The sequence below is a fragment of the Rhamphochromis longiceps genome, linkage group LG11 (genome assembly GCF_057381845.1).
Source record: "Rhamphochromis longiceps isolate RC_006_pf linkage group LG11, R_longiceps_female_GT1.1, whole genome shotgun sequence".
In the NCBI taxonomy this organism is placed as follows: domain Eukaryota; kingdom Metazoa; phylum Chordata; class Actinopteri; order Cichliformes; family Cichlidae; genus Rhamphochromis; species Rhamphochromis longiceps.
In genome coordinates, this window is record NC_140567.1 from 21,337,487 (window position 1) to 21,352,680 (window position 15,194).

General features: G+C 40.6%; 1 protein-coding gene across 1 annotated transcript; it reads left to right on the forward strand.

Annotated features, from left to right (window-relative positions):
• The first annotated feature begins 1,244 nt into the window (after nt 1-1,244).
• LOC146659018 (metalloreductase STEAP4-like) lies at nt 1,245-10,218 on the forward strand. Its single transcript, XM_085424181.1, has 9 exons — nt 1,245-1,439; nt 1,538-1,645; nt 3,402-3,472; nt 3,902-3,986; nt 7,532-7,810; nt 7,894-7,988; nt 8,094-8,247; nt 8,388-8,558; nt 9,955-10,218. The coding sequence occupies exons 1-9, from the start codon at nt 1,251-1,253 to the stop codon at nt 10,216-10,218; spliced, it is 1,416 nt and encodes a 471-aa protein (XP_085280307.1). The 5' UTR covers nt 1,245-1,250.
• Nucleotides 10,219-15,194: the final 4,976 nt, after the last annotated feature.

The window sequence follows — 15,194 nt, forward strand, 5'->3', positions numbered from 1 at the left end:
TCTATTCTAACAGTGCTACAAGTGAATGGATGCCTTAAAGGTTAGGCATAAAATGATTTCTCATTTTGCTGCGATATACCCCCTGGTAGACATTAACGCTTTGGTTATGGACTTGAGTGTAAAAGCTCCTGAGGTAACAGGCTGCTTGTCTGCCATAAATATTTCTGGCTATATGTATGTATATTGTTATTTGAATGAGGCTGCTTTTATGGAGATGAGTATATTTTTGTGCAAATAGTTAAAGTTGATGTGATGCTGTGTGTCATTTCTATAGCCAGGTAGTCATTCTGTCTACACAAAGCCAACTCCCCTGGTACCTCACATCACAGCTGGGACTCTGTTCAGCTCCGATCCTCCTGACCCATTTCAGTGCACAGATACACACACACACGCTCGACCACACACACATATATACACCAACTGACAGTTGCGAACAGACCCATGCATTCATACAAAGCAAAGCAGCCACACGCAAAACACTTACATATGTGCCAAGCTTCATTTCTGCTCTACTGAGTCTGTTTGTGTCACAACTTTGCAGATGTTTAAGCCATGGGGACATGAACACTAAATTTGCAGAAATTCTCTTCCCGGTTGTTTGGTTGGAACAGCGGGTTTTGAAATGATAATGAATCTGTGGGCCAGGATTTCCCACATGGCATCATGTCTAGAGTGGAAACAGAAGAAATAGAATAAGGCAGCACTAGAAAGCAGTAGCAAAAGATTTTTTTTATTATTACCAAATGTAAAAGTCAAATTCTGGCTGAACTAGGTAGATGAAGCAGTCGGCGTTTCTAAGAATAATAAAATGTTAAAAAAGTGCGAATCTGAGGTTAATGTTACTGCTGCAGAGTGCAGATGGCTCCCCATACAGTTAATTTAGAGTTCAAAGTCTTGCTCTATCAGCCAATAGCTGATGAGCACAAGCAATATAAAAATAAACTAAATATACATCCAAAAGAAATCATGGATAAAATGCTGACTCACATTGCGAAAAAAACAAAACACAGATATGAGTTATATTGCATTCCAACACATGCAATTTCAGATGTTGATTGCAGATGTAATAAACAGCTATAATAACTTCATTACACACACTTATGTCACACAGAGGTTAAAAGAAGAATCACGCACAAAGTGGGAGAGGCAGTGTATAGGTCAGATTCCAAAACATTATAAATACACAGCTAAAACTGACCATCCAATCTCAGTGTGTGATCATAAGTGTGGAAAAAGAAATATCAGAGAACATGAAGACAGAAGGTGCGATGCTGCATCCACTGGCATCGGGAGATGGCCCTGAGCCTGAGCTGATGTGTATCTTTGGGACTGGGGACTTAGGACGCTCTCTGGGCCTGTGTCTGCTCCAATCCGGCTACAGGGTGGTGTATGGCAGCCGCAGACCTCACAGCTGTGGCCCCTTGCCTGAGGGAGCTCAGGTATGACTTATGGCATTATATTGAACTGAATAGAGTTTTTAAATTTAGAAACATTACTGTACGTATCTCAAACATGTTCTGTCCTTTGTTTTGCGGAGGTGATGACCCATGAAGAATCAGCCCGGTCTGCCAAGATGATCTTCGTTTGTGTTCACAGAGAACACTATGAATTTCTGGAGAAGATGGCAACTCAACTTGAAAGAAAGGTTAGTCCAAAGTTAAAATTGGAATCAAAAAGATACACCTTTAAATCTTTAAACACCTTTAAACTCTTTTTTTTTCTCTTTCTTTCTGTGAATCCACATTTCTACATTTTCATTTTCCAGCTGGCCTGGAAACAATATTTAACATATTGTGTACACATCGGTTATTACATTTGTTCCCACATGTGAAACATGATAGCAAGGGTTTAAAAATGACATTTTCATGGAATTATCATGGCGATTTGTCAGCAATAATTCATGTTATTTGAGAGAACATATAAATATTAACTGCTGTGTCATTCATATATCAAGGAAATAATTTTTAGACACATGTTATCTAAATCATGGGTCTGACAATCAATGACTGATTAATTGTAACTCATTTTGATAACAGCATTACCTAATGCAAGTTCATTATGTTAAAGGTCTAACTGGTGTTAGCACAGCTGATTAAAGAAGCAATACATTGGTCAATCTGAGCCTGCGTAGCTTCAATTACAGTCTCAAAAAACTTTAAACACATTCACACTGGATAAAGCAAAGTGCCGCCGTAAGACAGGAGAGAGGACGTCTGAAAATGGGCTTTTGTATGCGTATGTAGGTAATCCTTGACAGTGATTTGTGAAATTTTTTTTTTAAATAAAATAATCTCAAGATCTTGGAAGTTTATTACTTCGCTTGAACATCTTCTGACACCTCTGCACTCAGTTGGATTGTGGAACAGTTTGTCCTCAAGACATTAACCACAACATTTTCCTCAGTAAATGTTCTGAATTGTTAAGAAAACATTAAATATTAGCATTACTTTAGTTCTGTTACAGATCAAAAGACATGAAAAAACGATTACTTTTAGGTTTGCATTGTTTTATCAATTAAATCCTGCTAAGATGATTATGCTACTTTGTAACTTTTATTTGCAGCATGAATTAAGGATTAAATCTTAACAACAACTAATGCCATGCAACAGCACAGTGTAATACTACTACTAATAATAATAACTATTCTCATTTTAAAACAATGGCCAAGTTACATGTGGGAATATTACATTTTAGCCCATGATAAACAAAAATAACTCAGGAAATTAAAAACACAAGCAGATCAAAATGGCCCATTATTTAGAAATATTTGAAGTGGAAACAAAAACTTTTAAGGAAAGCAAATCAGAGACAAAATTATTAGTAATTTATTTGTGTGTTGTTGTGACGTTATCTGAGGAAGGTTTAGTTGGCTCTAGACCTTACAGTATTACAGAAAGACACTGAACAAATCCCTCTTGAGGAAGAACCTCTGATTGAACCAAATTCAGGCTGAGGGGCTGTCTGTCTGAAACGGTCGGGGGTGACAGGAGAGTGGAGAGAAAAAAAAATGAGCACTTGAAAAATAACAAACAGTGAGCAGGTTTGCAGGGACAGTAACCACAGGTCAAAACCAAGCAGCTATGGATCGAGACACATCTCCAGAAAGGTACGGAGAGAGGAGAAAGCATAAAATACAGGAGAAAGAACCAGAGGCTACTGACATGTAATCATGGGAAATGAATACACAGAGTGAGGAGGGTGGACAAGAGGTGCTACACAAAAACACAACGTTATCCAGTCACACCTTATGTGTGTGTAATGTCAGTGTTTTCTGCTGTTCACATCTTAACGGAATCATTCACATGATTTTTGTAAAAGGATGTGCATGAAATAAATGACAAATATTCTAACTACTTTATTTTTTCTCTCTACTCAATCAATGCTGATGGATTTATTTCAAGGTGCTGGCGGACCTCAGTAACAACTTGAAGAAAGACATGTACATGGAAGCAAATGCCGTCTACTTGCAGAGGTAACATACGCCCTCAAAAGTATGGAAAAGAAAAAGAGTCTCTCATTCATGAATACACTGTGCATGCAAGTCATTCCTTCTGTTCATCAAGGGAGCCTAACCTTTTTTTGTTCAATCTTTATTTGTTGTCAAAGATATCTTTTTCTTTCATTGCAACTGTGCCTATTACAAATCTATGTGAGAATGACATTGTTGTGGAAAAATGCTCCTAAAGACCTCTTGGAAAATGAGAGATCAAAACTCTAAACTGAATCCTAAAGAAGTGAAACAAATCAAGTGGTTGCAGCTCCCTTGACAGGTGAGCCTGCTGTGTATCCATTCGGTTGAAGTGGAAACATTGATTCTCATCGTTTTGAGACTTTTTCTTTCCCCTGGGCGTCTTTGTAAAAGAAACAATAGCAACTAAAGTCCTTTCTGTGTGTTCTCTAGGCTGGTCCCTAAAGCAGCCGTTGTTAAAGGCCTTAACACCCTGTCCACCTGGGCCCTGCAGAATGGACTTCTAGCAGGAAGACAGGTAAGACAAGAGTAGAAGTAAGGGATCTGTTAAAAAGATGTCAGCTGGCTTAAGACAAAACAAAGTCAGGAAGCTTCTGAGCCTTAAGGAAGACTATGGCTGACAAGAATAAAGATACAAACAAAGCAGTAACAGAAAGAGGAGATTACTAAATTGATCTGATCACCATGAGAAATGTTTGACTTCAAACTACAAAATAACATCTGCTTTCAGCATTTTCTGTTTTACGATGGGAAAAAATGTCTCTTGAACTGCTTAATAACAGGAGACTGCTTCAACATACGCCGTGCAAAATTTAGGGAAGCAATTGATTTCAGTTTTGTTGCTGCTGATTATTGATTTTGCTGTCTTACCATAACAATGCGAGAGAAAATGAGGGCAGCGCTTGTAAAAATACACAAACAAGCACACTTCATGATCTTACAAAGTTGAAAGACCAGTGTTTATTGCAGCTTCCGTTTCACGGCTACAAAGAGAAACACAAACATGCTCGAACCTCTGGAGACCAAACCTGAATCTGCCTCAAATCCTCTTCAACACAAACAAGCCCCCATACGTGTGCACGTAAACACACACACACACACACACACACACACACACACACACACACACACACACACACACACACACACACACACACACAAACCACTGCAGTGTTCTATTTCTTTGAAAACAGGTAGCTGTGAGAGAAAAGAGGGTGTGTGTGTTTGAATGGGTGTTTCTTTATCAGCGCATATGTAGTTACAGTATATATCCACACACACTCATGCTTTTAAGTATGTGCTATTCCCCAGCCAGCAATTTGATTAGATCCACAGCGGGGCTGTGGCTCTGTCACATTTACATTCAGATGGAGATTTAGTCTGTCGGCTGTCCCCTGCTGTTACTGGTGCAGTAATGTAGGGAGACATGGCTGGCTGCCCGGTCCACTTACACACACACACCTGGGGAAAACTGCTCAATCCCACTGACTCTCCTATATGCCTGTCAAACTGCTCTCTCTCTGTCACACACTCTCTAGCTCTCGTTAGTTCTCGCCTTTTACAAACAAGTTAATTGTCTTATCACAGAGCTGTGAGTGCAGTAATAAGCTTCACCATGCTGTGATCTAGAATGGGATTACATATTGAGCAGCATATGTATATAAAGTAGGCACGTGTGCTTACCTAGTAATACATTTTCAGGGGCTTCTTCCCAAAAAACTGAAGGAGCGGTGGGTGACAGATAAAACAAGGGTAATTCTGTGGACACACAATGTAGGTGTAGCTGTGCAGTCATTCACTAGATATTCGAATCAGGTGAGTCATCTATTAGTAATAGAAACACAGATCATAAGAAAGTGTTGAGAGAAAAATTTTAATAAATGTTAATATTCATATTATTATTTTGGAATCTGCTTTCATCAATTTACCAACTAATACAGTTTGTAACTGCAAAGAAAAGATAATATTAGTGACACGATGAAACTTCACAGGCAGCTAAAACCGCATCATCTTCCATTTTGGTCAGAAACGACTAAGAATAGATTAATGGTCCGTGCTGTTGCACTGGTAAAAATTCTCCTGCCTGCAGACATGAATGCAGAAGGTGTAGGTTTTTGAATCAGTCGCACATATGCTGTCCTGCTGCCTTAATACTCATTAGAGAACCAGACTGCCGGCTGAAAAGCCCCCAACAAAAGCATCATTTATTCCTGTTTCAGGAGTCTTTGATAAAACCTGCAGTGCAAAGCTTAGTGAGAATTTTTCAAACCTTTAAAAAATTTTAATTTTATATTTGTGACAAGCTCTATATGCCTTTGGAGAAATACACATTTATAGACTATTTCTATTTATGCCCTAGGTCAGGGGTGGCCAACCCGCGGCTCTCGAGCCGCATGCGGCTCTTTGCCTGGTTTCATGCGGCTCTTACGTTCATATCAAAGTTTGTGTTTTGATTTTTTTTATGTTGTTGTTTTAAAATGTGCGCGTTCGCTTCGCTTGAGTTCAATACGGTATTTTCATCAAATGCGCATGTGTGTGAGATGAAAATACCGCAAAGTTTCCCAGTAGGAGCAAGTTCGCCCTTAAAATGGCAGGAAAAAAATGCACAGCAAAAAGAAAATATGAAGATGAACACAGGACGTTTTTAACAGAGTGGGAGAGTTTATATTTTTTTGTTGAACGCAATGGTAAGCCATTCTGCCTTATATGTCAGACGTCATTAGCACATTTCAAAGCTTCAAATCTTCAGCGCCACTTCAGCTCACTCCATGCTAACATCGACCAGGAATTTCCAAAAGGGACTGAACTTCGCAAGTACGAGTTGGCCACTTTGAAAAGTCAGGCAGAAAAGCAGATACAGTTTTTCCAAAAATTTACGAAGCGGTCAGAGCTTCTTTGAGCTTTTGGATGCCGTGAAACTGTTTATGGAAAAGAAGGACAAGGACTATCCCGAGCTCTCGGACCTCAAGTGGATTATGGATCTGGCCTTTTTGGTCGACATGCTGTGTCACTTGGACAGACTGAACCTGACCCTGCAGGGTAAGTTAAAAATGCTCCCTGACCTAGTGCAAAGTGTGTTTGCGTTTGTCAACAAACTGAAGCTGTTCAAGACACATATTCAAAAGGGAGATTTAACGCATTTTCCCACTCTGCTAAAAGCCAGCGGGCAAGTCGCCAGTGCTGCCCTGAGTAAGCAAAGAGCCAGATATGCAACGCTGATTGAAAACTTGCACGAAAGCTTCGTGACCCGGTTCCATGATCTACAATTGAAAAGGCCACAGATTACGTTCCTCGTCGACCCATTTAATGCAGAGACCGGCTGTTTGAAAGTCCCGCTAGTCACAGATGAAGCTGCGGCTGAGTTGGAGATGATCGATCTTTGTGAAGAGGACCAATTGAAACCTGCTTTAAGGGAAGGGACCATTGAGTTCTGGAAAAGTGTGCCAATGGAAAAATACCCCAATGTCAAACGGGCTGCGCTTAAGATACTGTCAATGTTTGGGTCAACATACGTCTGCGAGTCTGTGTTTTCTACCCTAAAACATGTGAAATCAAAGCATCGATCTGTTCTGACTGACACACATGTGAAAGAATTGCTTCGAGTGACAACAACGGAATACAAGCCAGATTTAAAGAGGATTGTTCAAGGCAAGGAATGCCAGAAGTCCCACTAAACAACATGCATTATAAAAGTAAATGCTATTGTAGATTATTATATTTTTGTTTGTGGACTTGGTTGAACTGAGAGTTTGTGTGTGTGAGACAGTGCACACAATGTTCATTGTTGAAAATGACTGGCCTGTGGTTTTAGTACTGTAGGAGTCCATTTCTGTCATTAACATGTTGGTGTGTGACATTTACAATAAATCTGGCTGAGCAGAGATGTGTGTGTGTGTGTGTGTGTGTGTGTGTGTGTGTGTGTGAGAGAGAGAGAGAGAGAGAGAGAGAGGAAAGGATGGATGATGTTCATGTGTGCCCATGCGTATGATGTGGCTCTTTGCGGTAACACAGTAAAAAAAAAGTGGCTCTTGGTCTCTGACTGGTTGGCCACCCCTGCCCTAGGTGTACCTGTGTGGGAACAATGGAGAAGCAAAACGGGATGTGGCAGAGATGGCCACCAAACTAGGCCTCACTGTTGTGGACAAAGGGTCCCTGTCAGCTGCTAAAGAGGTGGAGGACTTTCCTCTGCAGCTGTTCCCAGAGTGGAGGATGCCTTTGTACGTGGCTTTCGGCCTCTCTGCCTTCTTTTTCTTGTATTTGGTCATTAGAGATATCATCTATGCATATGTGGAAAATGATGAAGATATCTCCTACCGCATAATGATATCCCTGGCCAACAAGGTAAAGATATGCTCCTCTTTGTTTAGTTGCTCGTAAAACGGTATTTTACATTTCTCATTGTGTTTTTATTTTCCATGTGTCAGATCACTCCAGTTGTGTCCCTCATTATGCTGTCGCTCTGCTACCTCCCTGGAGCTATAGCTGGGTTCCTTCAGCTCTACAGAGGGACCAAGTACAGGTCAGGCATCAAACATAAACATTTTCATTCCTGGTACAATGTAAAAAAAAAAAAGGGCATGATTTTTGCAGCGTAAAGTGCCTAACTCATTTTCCTATGTTCCAGGCGTTTCCCCAATTGGCTAGATCGCTGGATGCTGTGCAGGAAACAGTTGGGTCTTCTTGCACTAGGCTTTGCATTGCTCCATGCTATCTACACATTAATCATTCCTGCCCGCTACTCTGACAGACAAAGAGTCATCTCCAATGTGTTGAATGAGGTAAAGTGCAGCAGGCTGGTGCAAACTGATTGGAGTGTTTCTGCAATCCTGCACAAAGAAAAATATTAAATAAAGCTTATATGTACATGTAGAACATTCACTGCAATAACAGTCCCTCCACTTTTCTCTCTTCCTTGTAGGTGAAGAAAAATACTACCACTCCACTTTACTTTGACAATACCAGCGCATGGCGCACTGACTCATTATATGCACTGGGAATCCTGGGCTTCTTTCTTTTTGTCCTGCTGGGGCTAACATCCTTGCCCTCTGTTGGAGGCACTCTCAGCTGGAGAGAGTTCAGCTTTGTTCAGGTCAGTGCAGATAAAAATGCACAGTCCTTCACATGTATGTGCTGTGTGTGAATGTGCATTTTCTCATGCACACCTTTAAATTCTCATGCTTTATCAGTCACGTGTTTCATATCAGTAAAGGCATATTTTAGAGCCTTCTAGATAATCTACATTTAGAACTTCTTAGATTTTTATCAGTTATTAAAGTGTTGTAAAAGCAATATAGCAATATGTCACTGGCACTTGTCTCCCTAGAGCCTAGTTAACTAGCCGCCTAACACAGGCACACAGAGAGACTTTAGCCAAGGATTTTAAATGTTAAGTTATTCATTAAATAGAATTATGATACCTGGTATAATCCTCCAGTGAGAAGATTTTTAATACAGGTCACAGGCCCATTTGTGTAAAGGTCAGGTCCATAGATAGACCTCAGACAGCGAATGGTACTCAGAGATGGAGGTGAAAGTCAAACTAATTCTTATGATCTAGTGAGGAGAGTTATGAAATAAGACATGAAATAACAATAATATGCTTACATAAGCTTACTTTTTGCTTCTAGTTGTGATCACTGTTGTCAACATGGGAATATAAAGCCCTGAATACAAGCAAATATCCAAAAATGCTAGGACACTGTGTAATATGATATTTGCTCTCCACTGGTTTAATAAGGTGCAAGTAGGTGCAAGATCCCTTATCGTCATCACACAGGGGCACAGTTTATTACTGCGCCATAGCAATAGCACTGATTGCTTTCTCTGCTGTTTGCCCTTATTGCAAATGCTAAAACATGGAAATGGAGGCACATTATGCACTAGGTTGTTTGTTATTATGTCTGCGTCTGTGCATGTCAGTCTTAAATTCAGCATAAAGCATTTCCAAGGATAGTTTGGTAATTTGGGAGATAGCTCATTCTCATTCTCTTTCTTCCACAGAGTTAGATGAGACAGTTGATACCATTAGTTTGTCTGTGTGGTAAATTTGCTCGTACCAGCCTAGAGTTGACTTATCCTAGCTTAGAGTAGCATGACAAAAGGAGAAAGCAAATACTGTCACAACAAAACTGAGCGCCTCTAAACCTCACCAGTTAATTTGATTTTTTTAAAAAAACCTTCTACCTTTGGACAAAGGTTCCACACATTTTCAGTATTTTTGCTAAGCTAAGCCCATATTTTTTACTTGTGTTTGATTAACTTTTGCTTTTATGCTCTGTAAGTTTATTTTAAAGCACTTTGTGATGTTGATCACAAAGTGCTTGAAATAAAATTTTTATTACCTACTTAATAAACTCAACACTAGTTTCATGTTTATTTAACAGATAACAGAAAGCTTATCGTCTTCTTGTTGAACTCTTTTGTATTTAATCTTTAATTTTTACCATTGTGTGTGTGTGTGTGTGTGTGTTTCTTTTTCCCCACAGTCGACGCTGGGCTACCTGACTCTTTTTCTCTCCACTGCACATTGCTACATTTATGCCTGGGATAAATTCCTTCGCAAATCTACGTATAAATGGTACACTCCTCCGGACTCCATGCTCTGTCTAATTGTTCCTTCGGTAACACTGGTGCTCAAGCTGGTCCTCGTCCTCCCCTGCGTGAACCGTCCGCTCATGCGCATTCGCCAAGGCTGGGAACGCAACCGGTTAAAGGATGAGATGGGTGAACTCAAAGCCACTAACATGTGATCCAGGGTTGCTGAATGTTTCAATGACATGTTATATTATTTTTCATTTGTAGACAATCATAAAGTAGGGAAAATGAAATAGCATAACAATCGTTTCGATTTTGCACAAAGTAAAGAAAAAGAAAGACCAGTGGTTCCAGTGGTGAGTTATTGTCTGATCCTGCCTGTTCCTGACTTTGCAATACTGAGAGAAAAGTTAGGTTTATGCCAAATTGACATGCTTCTGTTGATATAAATATTTTTAATGCGTATTTTCTTTTTGAGTGAAACCCCCCAACACATTTCAGATGTTTGTGTTGTATCTTTTTCACCAAATGTGCTGAAAAATAGATTGCTATCCCCTGTTGAAATCCACTGTTTTGATAAACATAGGCAATAGTTTCTGTATTCCACTCTCCTTTCCCTTCAAGTGGAGCAATTGTATCCCTGAGGTTGCTCTCTTTTCAGGATGTTATTGATCTCCCTGCTTTCTGACACAAATATCTCACTACCCGTACCTGCCTCCGTCTCAAGAGCACACCAGAGTGCACACTAAGACACACATGCTTATGATGCACATACACAGCATGAAGGTGAGTAAGTTAATTGGATTTCTGCATGCAGATTATATGAAAAAACAAAATAAAAACACGAAGCACTTAACTTGGGGGCGGAACAACAGATTTTGTAGTCAAAAGCAGATTCACAAACACCTTTACTACCATAGGTCTAGTGCAGTGTTACAGTCACCAGCAAATTTACCCGGCTGAAGCAGGTAGGTAGTAATAAAACATGCAGGCTGCCCTCAAAATACCCACTACTACCGAGGAATTGCTGAGAAAGCAGATCCAGTTAGATTTGAACAGATGATGAGCAGAAATGGGAAACTCAATAGTGATGGCTGATGAACAGGTGCAGGATGGTTAGAAGAGGTTGGTATGCACATCCCTAATGATACAGAGACAGAAAAAGGAAAGAAGAAGATGGAGTAGCTGTCGCCATGACAGATTCTGGTGCTATATAAAGAAAACGCAGTGCCTCTCGCCTAAAGCAGAACATTTAGGCAGAGACATCCTGTTATCTAGCATCTAACAGCATTATCTGCATACACAATCTGTAATCCCTTACATCCTCTCCTATTGTATTAGCCTCCTGTTACCAGTGAACTGATTTTACCAAACTGCCTGCTGTTCGTGTGCATTGGTGTGTGCGTGTGTTGGTGTGTGAGTTATTCCATTATTCCAGTATTGCCTCTGGAAAGAATTAAGATGTAGCAACATGCAGAGCAGAATAGCTGTGAAACAAGCTAACTTACATAATTCATTTCCTCTCATCTTTAATTTTACACACCTAGACAGCCCTGAAACCTATAATAACTTTATTTGTGTCTAGCCTTGAAGGCTTAAACCTGTGTGAGTGTAAATAAGCTGCAGAAATTGTGGGTTAATACAGAGATCACTGACATTCAAGCTCCACCTGTGAAATGTACAACTAGATATTAAATGAAAGGTGTATAACAAAATAGTATGGGGACTTCAGAAATGTAAATTATGTATCCCAGAATTGTGACAGAATAAAATGCATTTAATTAAGAAATTATGGTTTATTTATGAGAGCTTTTCTGCAAAGGATTTTGTTTTTATTATTCATTAGGTCCTTTTTTCTTCATTAAAACCACTTCGGAAAATGACAAATTCTGCAAAATTGGACATCCACAGACATTCAGCCGTCATTATATTTTAGTTACTATTCACATACAGAAATTAGATATTTGAAATTGTGCGCACAGGAGTGTGCAATACCAACACTTTTAACTTTAACTCACAGAAGATGATAATTTGACTGAGCCGATACTTACAGATAAATCATGAGGTTTGCCTTTGACTTGTACAGCCACAGTTCCAAAAACGTTGGGACTGTAAAATGAGATCAAACAACGTAATGACCCATATTTTATTCACAATGGAACAACAGGTCAGTAAATTAAAAGAGCATCTTAGAGAGGCAGAGTTAGTAAAGTAAGTAACATTTATTTATATAGCGCTTTTTGAAACTGGAAGTTTTTTCAAAGTGCTTCACATGGGAATAAAAGCATATCAAACGAAACAATAAAAATGGTATAAAACAGGTATAAAAGCATATCAATCGATACAATAAAACACTACAGGGAGTGCAGAATTATTAGGCAAATGAGTATTTTGTCCACATCATCCTCTTCATGCATGTTGTCTTACTCCAAGCTGTATAGGCTCGAAAGCCTACTACCAATTAAGCATATTAGGTGATGTGCATCTCTGTAATGAGAAGGGGTGTGGTCTAATGACATCAACACCCTATATCAGGTGTGCATAATTATTAGGCAACGTCCTTTCCTTTGGCAAAATGGGTCAAAAGAAGGACTTGACAGGCTCAGAAAAGTCAAAAATAGTGAGATATCTTGCAGAGGGATGCAGCAGTCTCAAAATTGCAAAGCTTCTGAAGCGTGATCATCGAACAATCAAGCGTTTCATTCAAAATAGTCAACAGGGTCGCAAGAAGCGTGTGGAAAAACTAAGGCGCAAAATAACTGCCCATGAACTGAGAAAAGTCAAGCGTGCAGCTGCCAACATGCCACTTGCCACCAGTTTGGCCATATTTCAGAGCTGCAACATCACTGGAGTGCCCAAAAGCACAAGGTGTGCAATACTCAGAGACATGGCCAAGGTAAGAAAGGCTGAAAGACGACCACCACTGAACAAGACACACAAGCTGAAACATCAAGACTGGGCCAAGAAATATCTCAAGACTGGTTTTTCTAAGGTTTTATGGACTGATGAAATGAGAGTGAGTCTTGATGGGCCAGATGGATGGGCCCGTGGCTGGATTGGTAAAGGGCAGAGAGCTCCAGTCCGACTCAGACGCCAGCAAGGTGGAGGTGGAGTACTGGTTTGGGCTGGTATCATCAAAGATGAGCTTGTGGGGCCTTTTCGGGTTGAGGATGGAGTCAAGCTCAACTCCCAGTCCTACTGCCAGTTTCTGGAAGACACCTTCTTTAAGCAGTGGTACAGGAAGAAGTCTGCATCCTTCAAGAAAAACATGATTTTCATGCAGGACAATGCTCCATCACACGCGTCCAAGTACTCCACAGCGTGGCTGGCAAGAAAGGTTATGAAAGAAGAAAAACTAATGACATGGCCACCTTGTTCACCTGATCTGAACCCCATTGAGAACCTGTGGTCCATTGTTCCGCTCTTAATTTATTGCAATATAGGCGCTCTTTGTTTTATTTTGAAATTCGTTTTATTTTGAAAACCAGTTTCAGGAAGTGACAGGATGTCAGCCATGTTTGTTTAGTTCCTAGCGGATCACATGTGGGGAAATTTGATCCAGCGACATCTGCCTTTTGTTTGTGCCATCGACACCACCGTCTTTTTACTCCATGAGGAAATACTTGCTAATTAAAAGGAGTTGGACGCTACATCCTGACTTCGCGCGTTATTTCAAGTGGAGTTAGGCTACTGCTGAATTGTGTAGTGTACACACACAAGGAGAGCAGGATAGTAAAAAGACGGTTAGCGGCTGGCAAAACAACTCTACGACAGCAAGCTATGTCAACAAACATGGACGAAGCACACCCCGAACGTGCAAGACTTAAAGAACCAAAGCCTCCTCAAGACGGAGCATCAGTTAAAAGCACTGGTTCAGTTTCCAGATATTCAAGCAGATCAAACGTCAGTGCAGCAGCAGCACACGCGAGAGCCAAGGCAGAAGCTGCTCGTGCACGTGTTGCCTTCGCACAGAGAGAGATCAGCATTAAAGTCGACAAAGCAAGATTAGAAGCTAATCTCGAAGCCTTAAATCTTGAAAAGGAAGCTGCAGCTGCAATTGCCCAAGCAGAAGTTTTGGAAGCAGCAGCAGAGATAGAGGTTGAAGCACATCCTAGTTGGAAAAGTCTCCCAGTTATGGTGCAGAGTACACATGAACGTGTAAGCGACTATATCAGAGACCAAACTATGCAGCTTAACCAACGCAATGAACCAGTCAATCTCTCAATATCAGAGCATCTCATTGAGAAGAGCCCTCCATCATTGGCTAAGTACATCATTAAAGAAGAGTATATCGTGAAAGACTCATGGCCCACACCTTTCCAGCCACAACCAAGTTCTGAGGTAACGCATGCATACCAAACCGCTCACACCTCTATCCCATCAGCTCAGCCAGACATAGATGGTCGCCTCCAAGTTAACAGTGAGGGACTCCTGCAAGAACAAAAGAGCAATACGCCCTACCCTAAGCCAGAGCTAACTTTTCCTCAGTACCTCAACACTTCTCATACATACCCTCCAGAGTCTTCAGTGATGATGGACATGGCGAAGTACCTGGCAAGAAAAGAGCTTGTGAGCACTGGCTTAACCCACTTCGACGATCATCCAGAGTCATACAGAGCATGGAAATCTGCCTTCTCCAATACCATTAAGGGTTTGGACCTTACTGCAAGCGAACAGCTGGATTTACTTTTAAAATGGCTCGGGAAGGAATCTTCTGTGTATGTCAAGCGCCTAAGAGCAGTTCATATCGACAACCCAAATACTGCACTCAAAATGGTCTGGGACAGGCTCGATGAATGCTACGGTGCTCCAGAAGTTATCGAAAGTGCTCTCTTTAGGAAGTTGGACAGCTTTCCTAAAATAACAAACAAGGACAATTACAGGTTAAGGGATCTTGGAGATCTATTGATGGAACTACTTTCAGCAAAAGAGGATGGCTACTTGCCTGGCTTAGCATACCTGGATACTGCCCGTGGCATCAAACCCATCGTGGAAAAACTGCCATACAACCTGCAAGAAAAATGGATCACTCAAGGCTCAAAATACAAAGAGGACTACAAGGTTGGTTATCCCCCCTTTCCATTTTTCACTTCCTTCATCTGCTATCAAGCTAAAACAAGAAACGATCCCAGCTTTGCTCTTTCTGGAAGCAGTCCTGTCACAGAAAAGCCTATCTCACGCCACACAAATT

Coding starts and splice junctions, on each gene's coding strand:
- LOC146659018 (XM_085424181.1), top strand. CDS start 1,251: ATGAAGACAGAAGGTGCGATGCTGCATCCACTGGCATCGGGAGATGGC. Junction 1,440..1,537: donor CCTTGCCTGAGGGAGCTCAG/GTATGACTTATG, acceptor TGTTTTGCGGAG/GTGATGACCCATGAAGAATC. Junction 8,248..8,387: donor TCTCCAATGTGTTGAATGAG/GTAAAGTGCAGC, acceptor TCTTCCTTGTAG/GTGAAGAAAAATACTACCAC.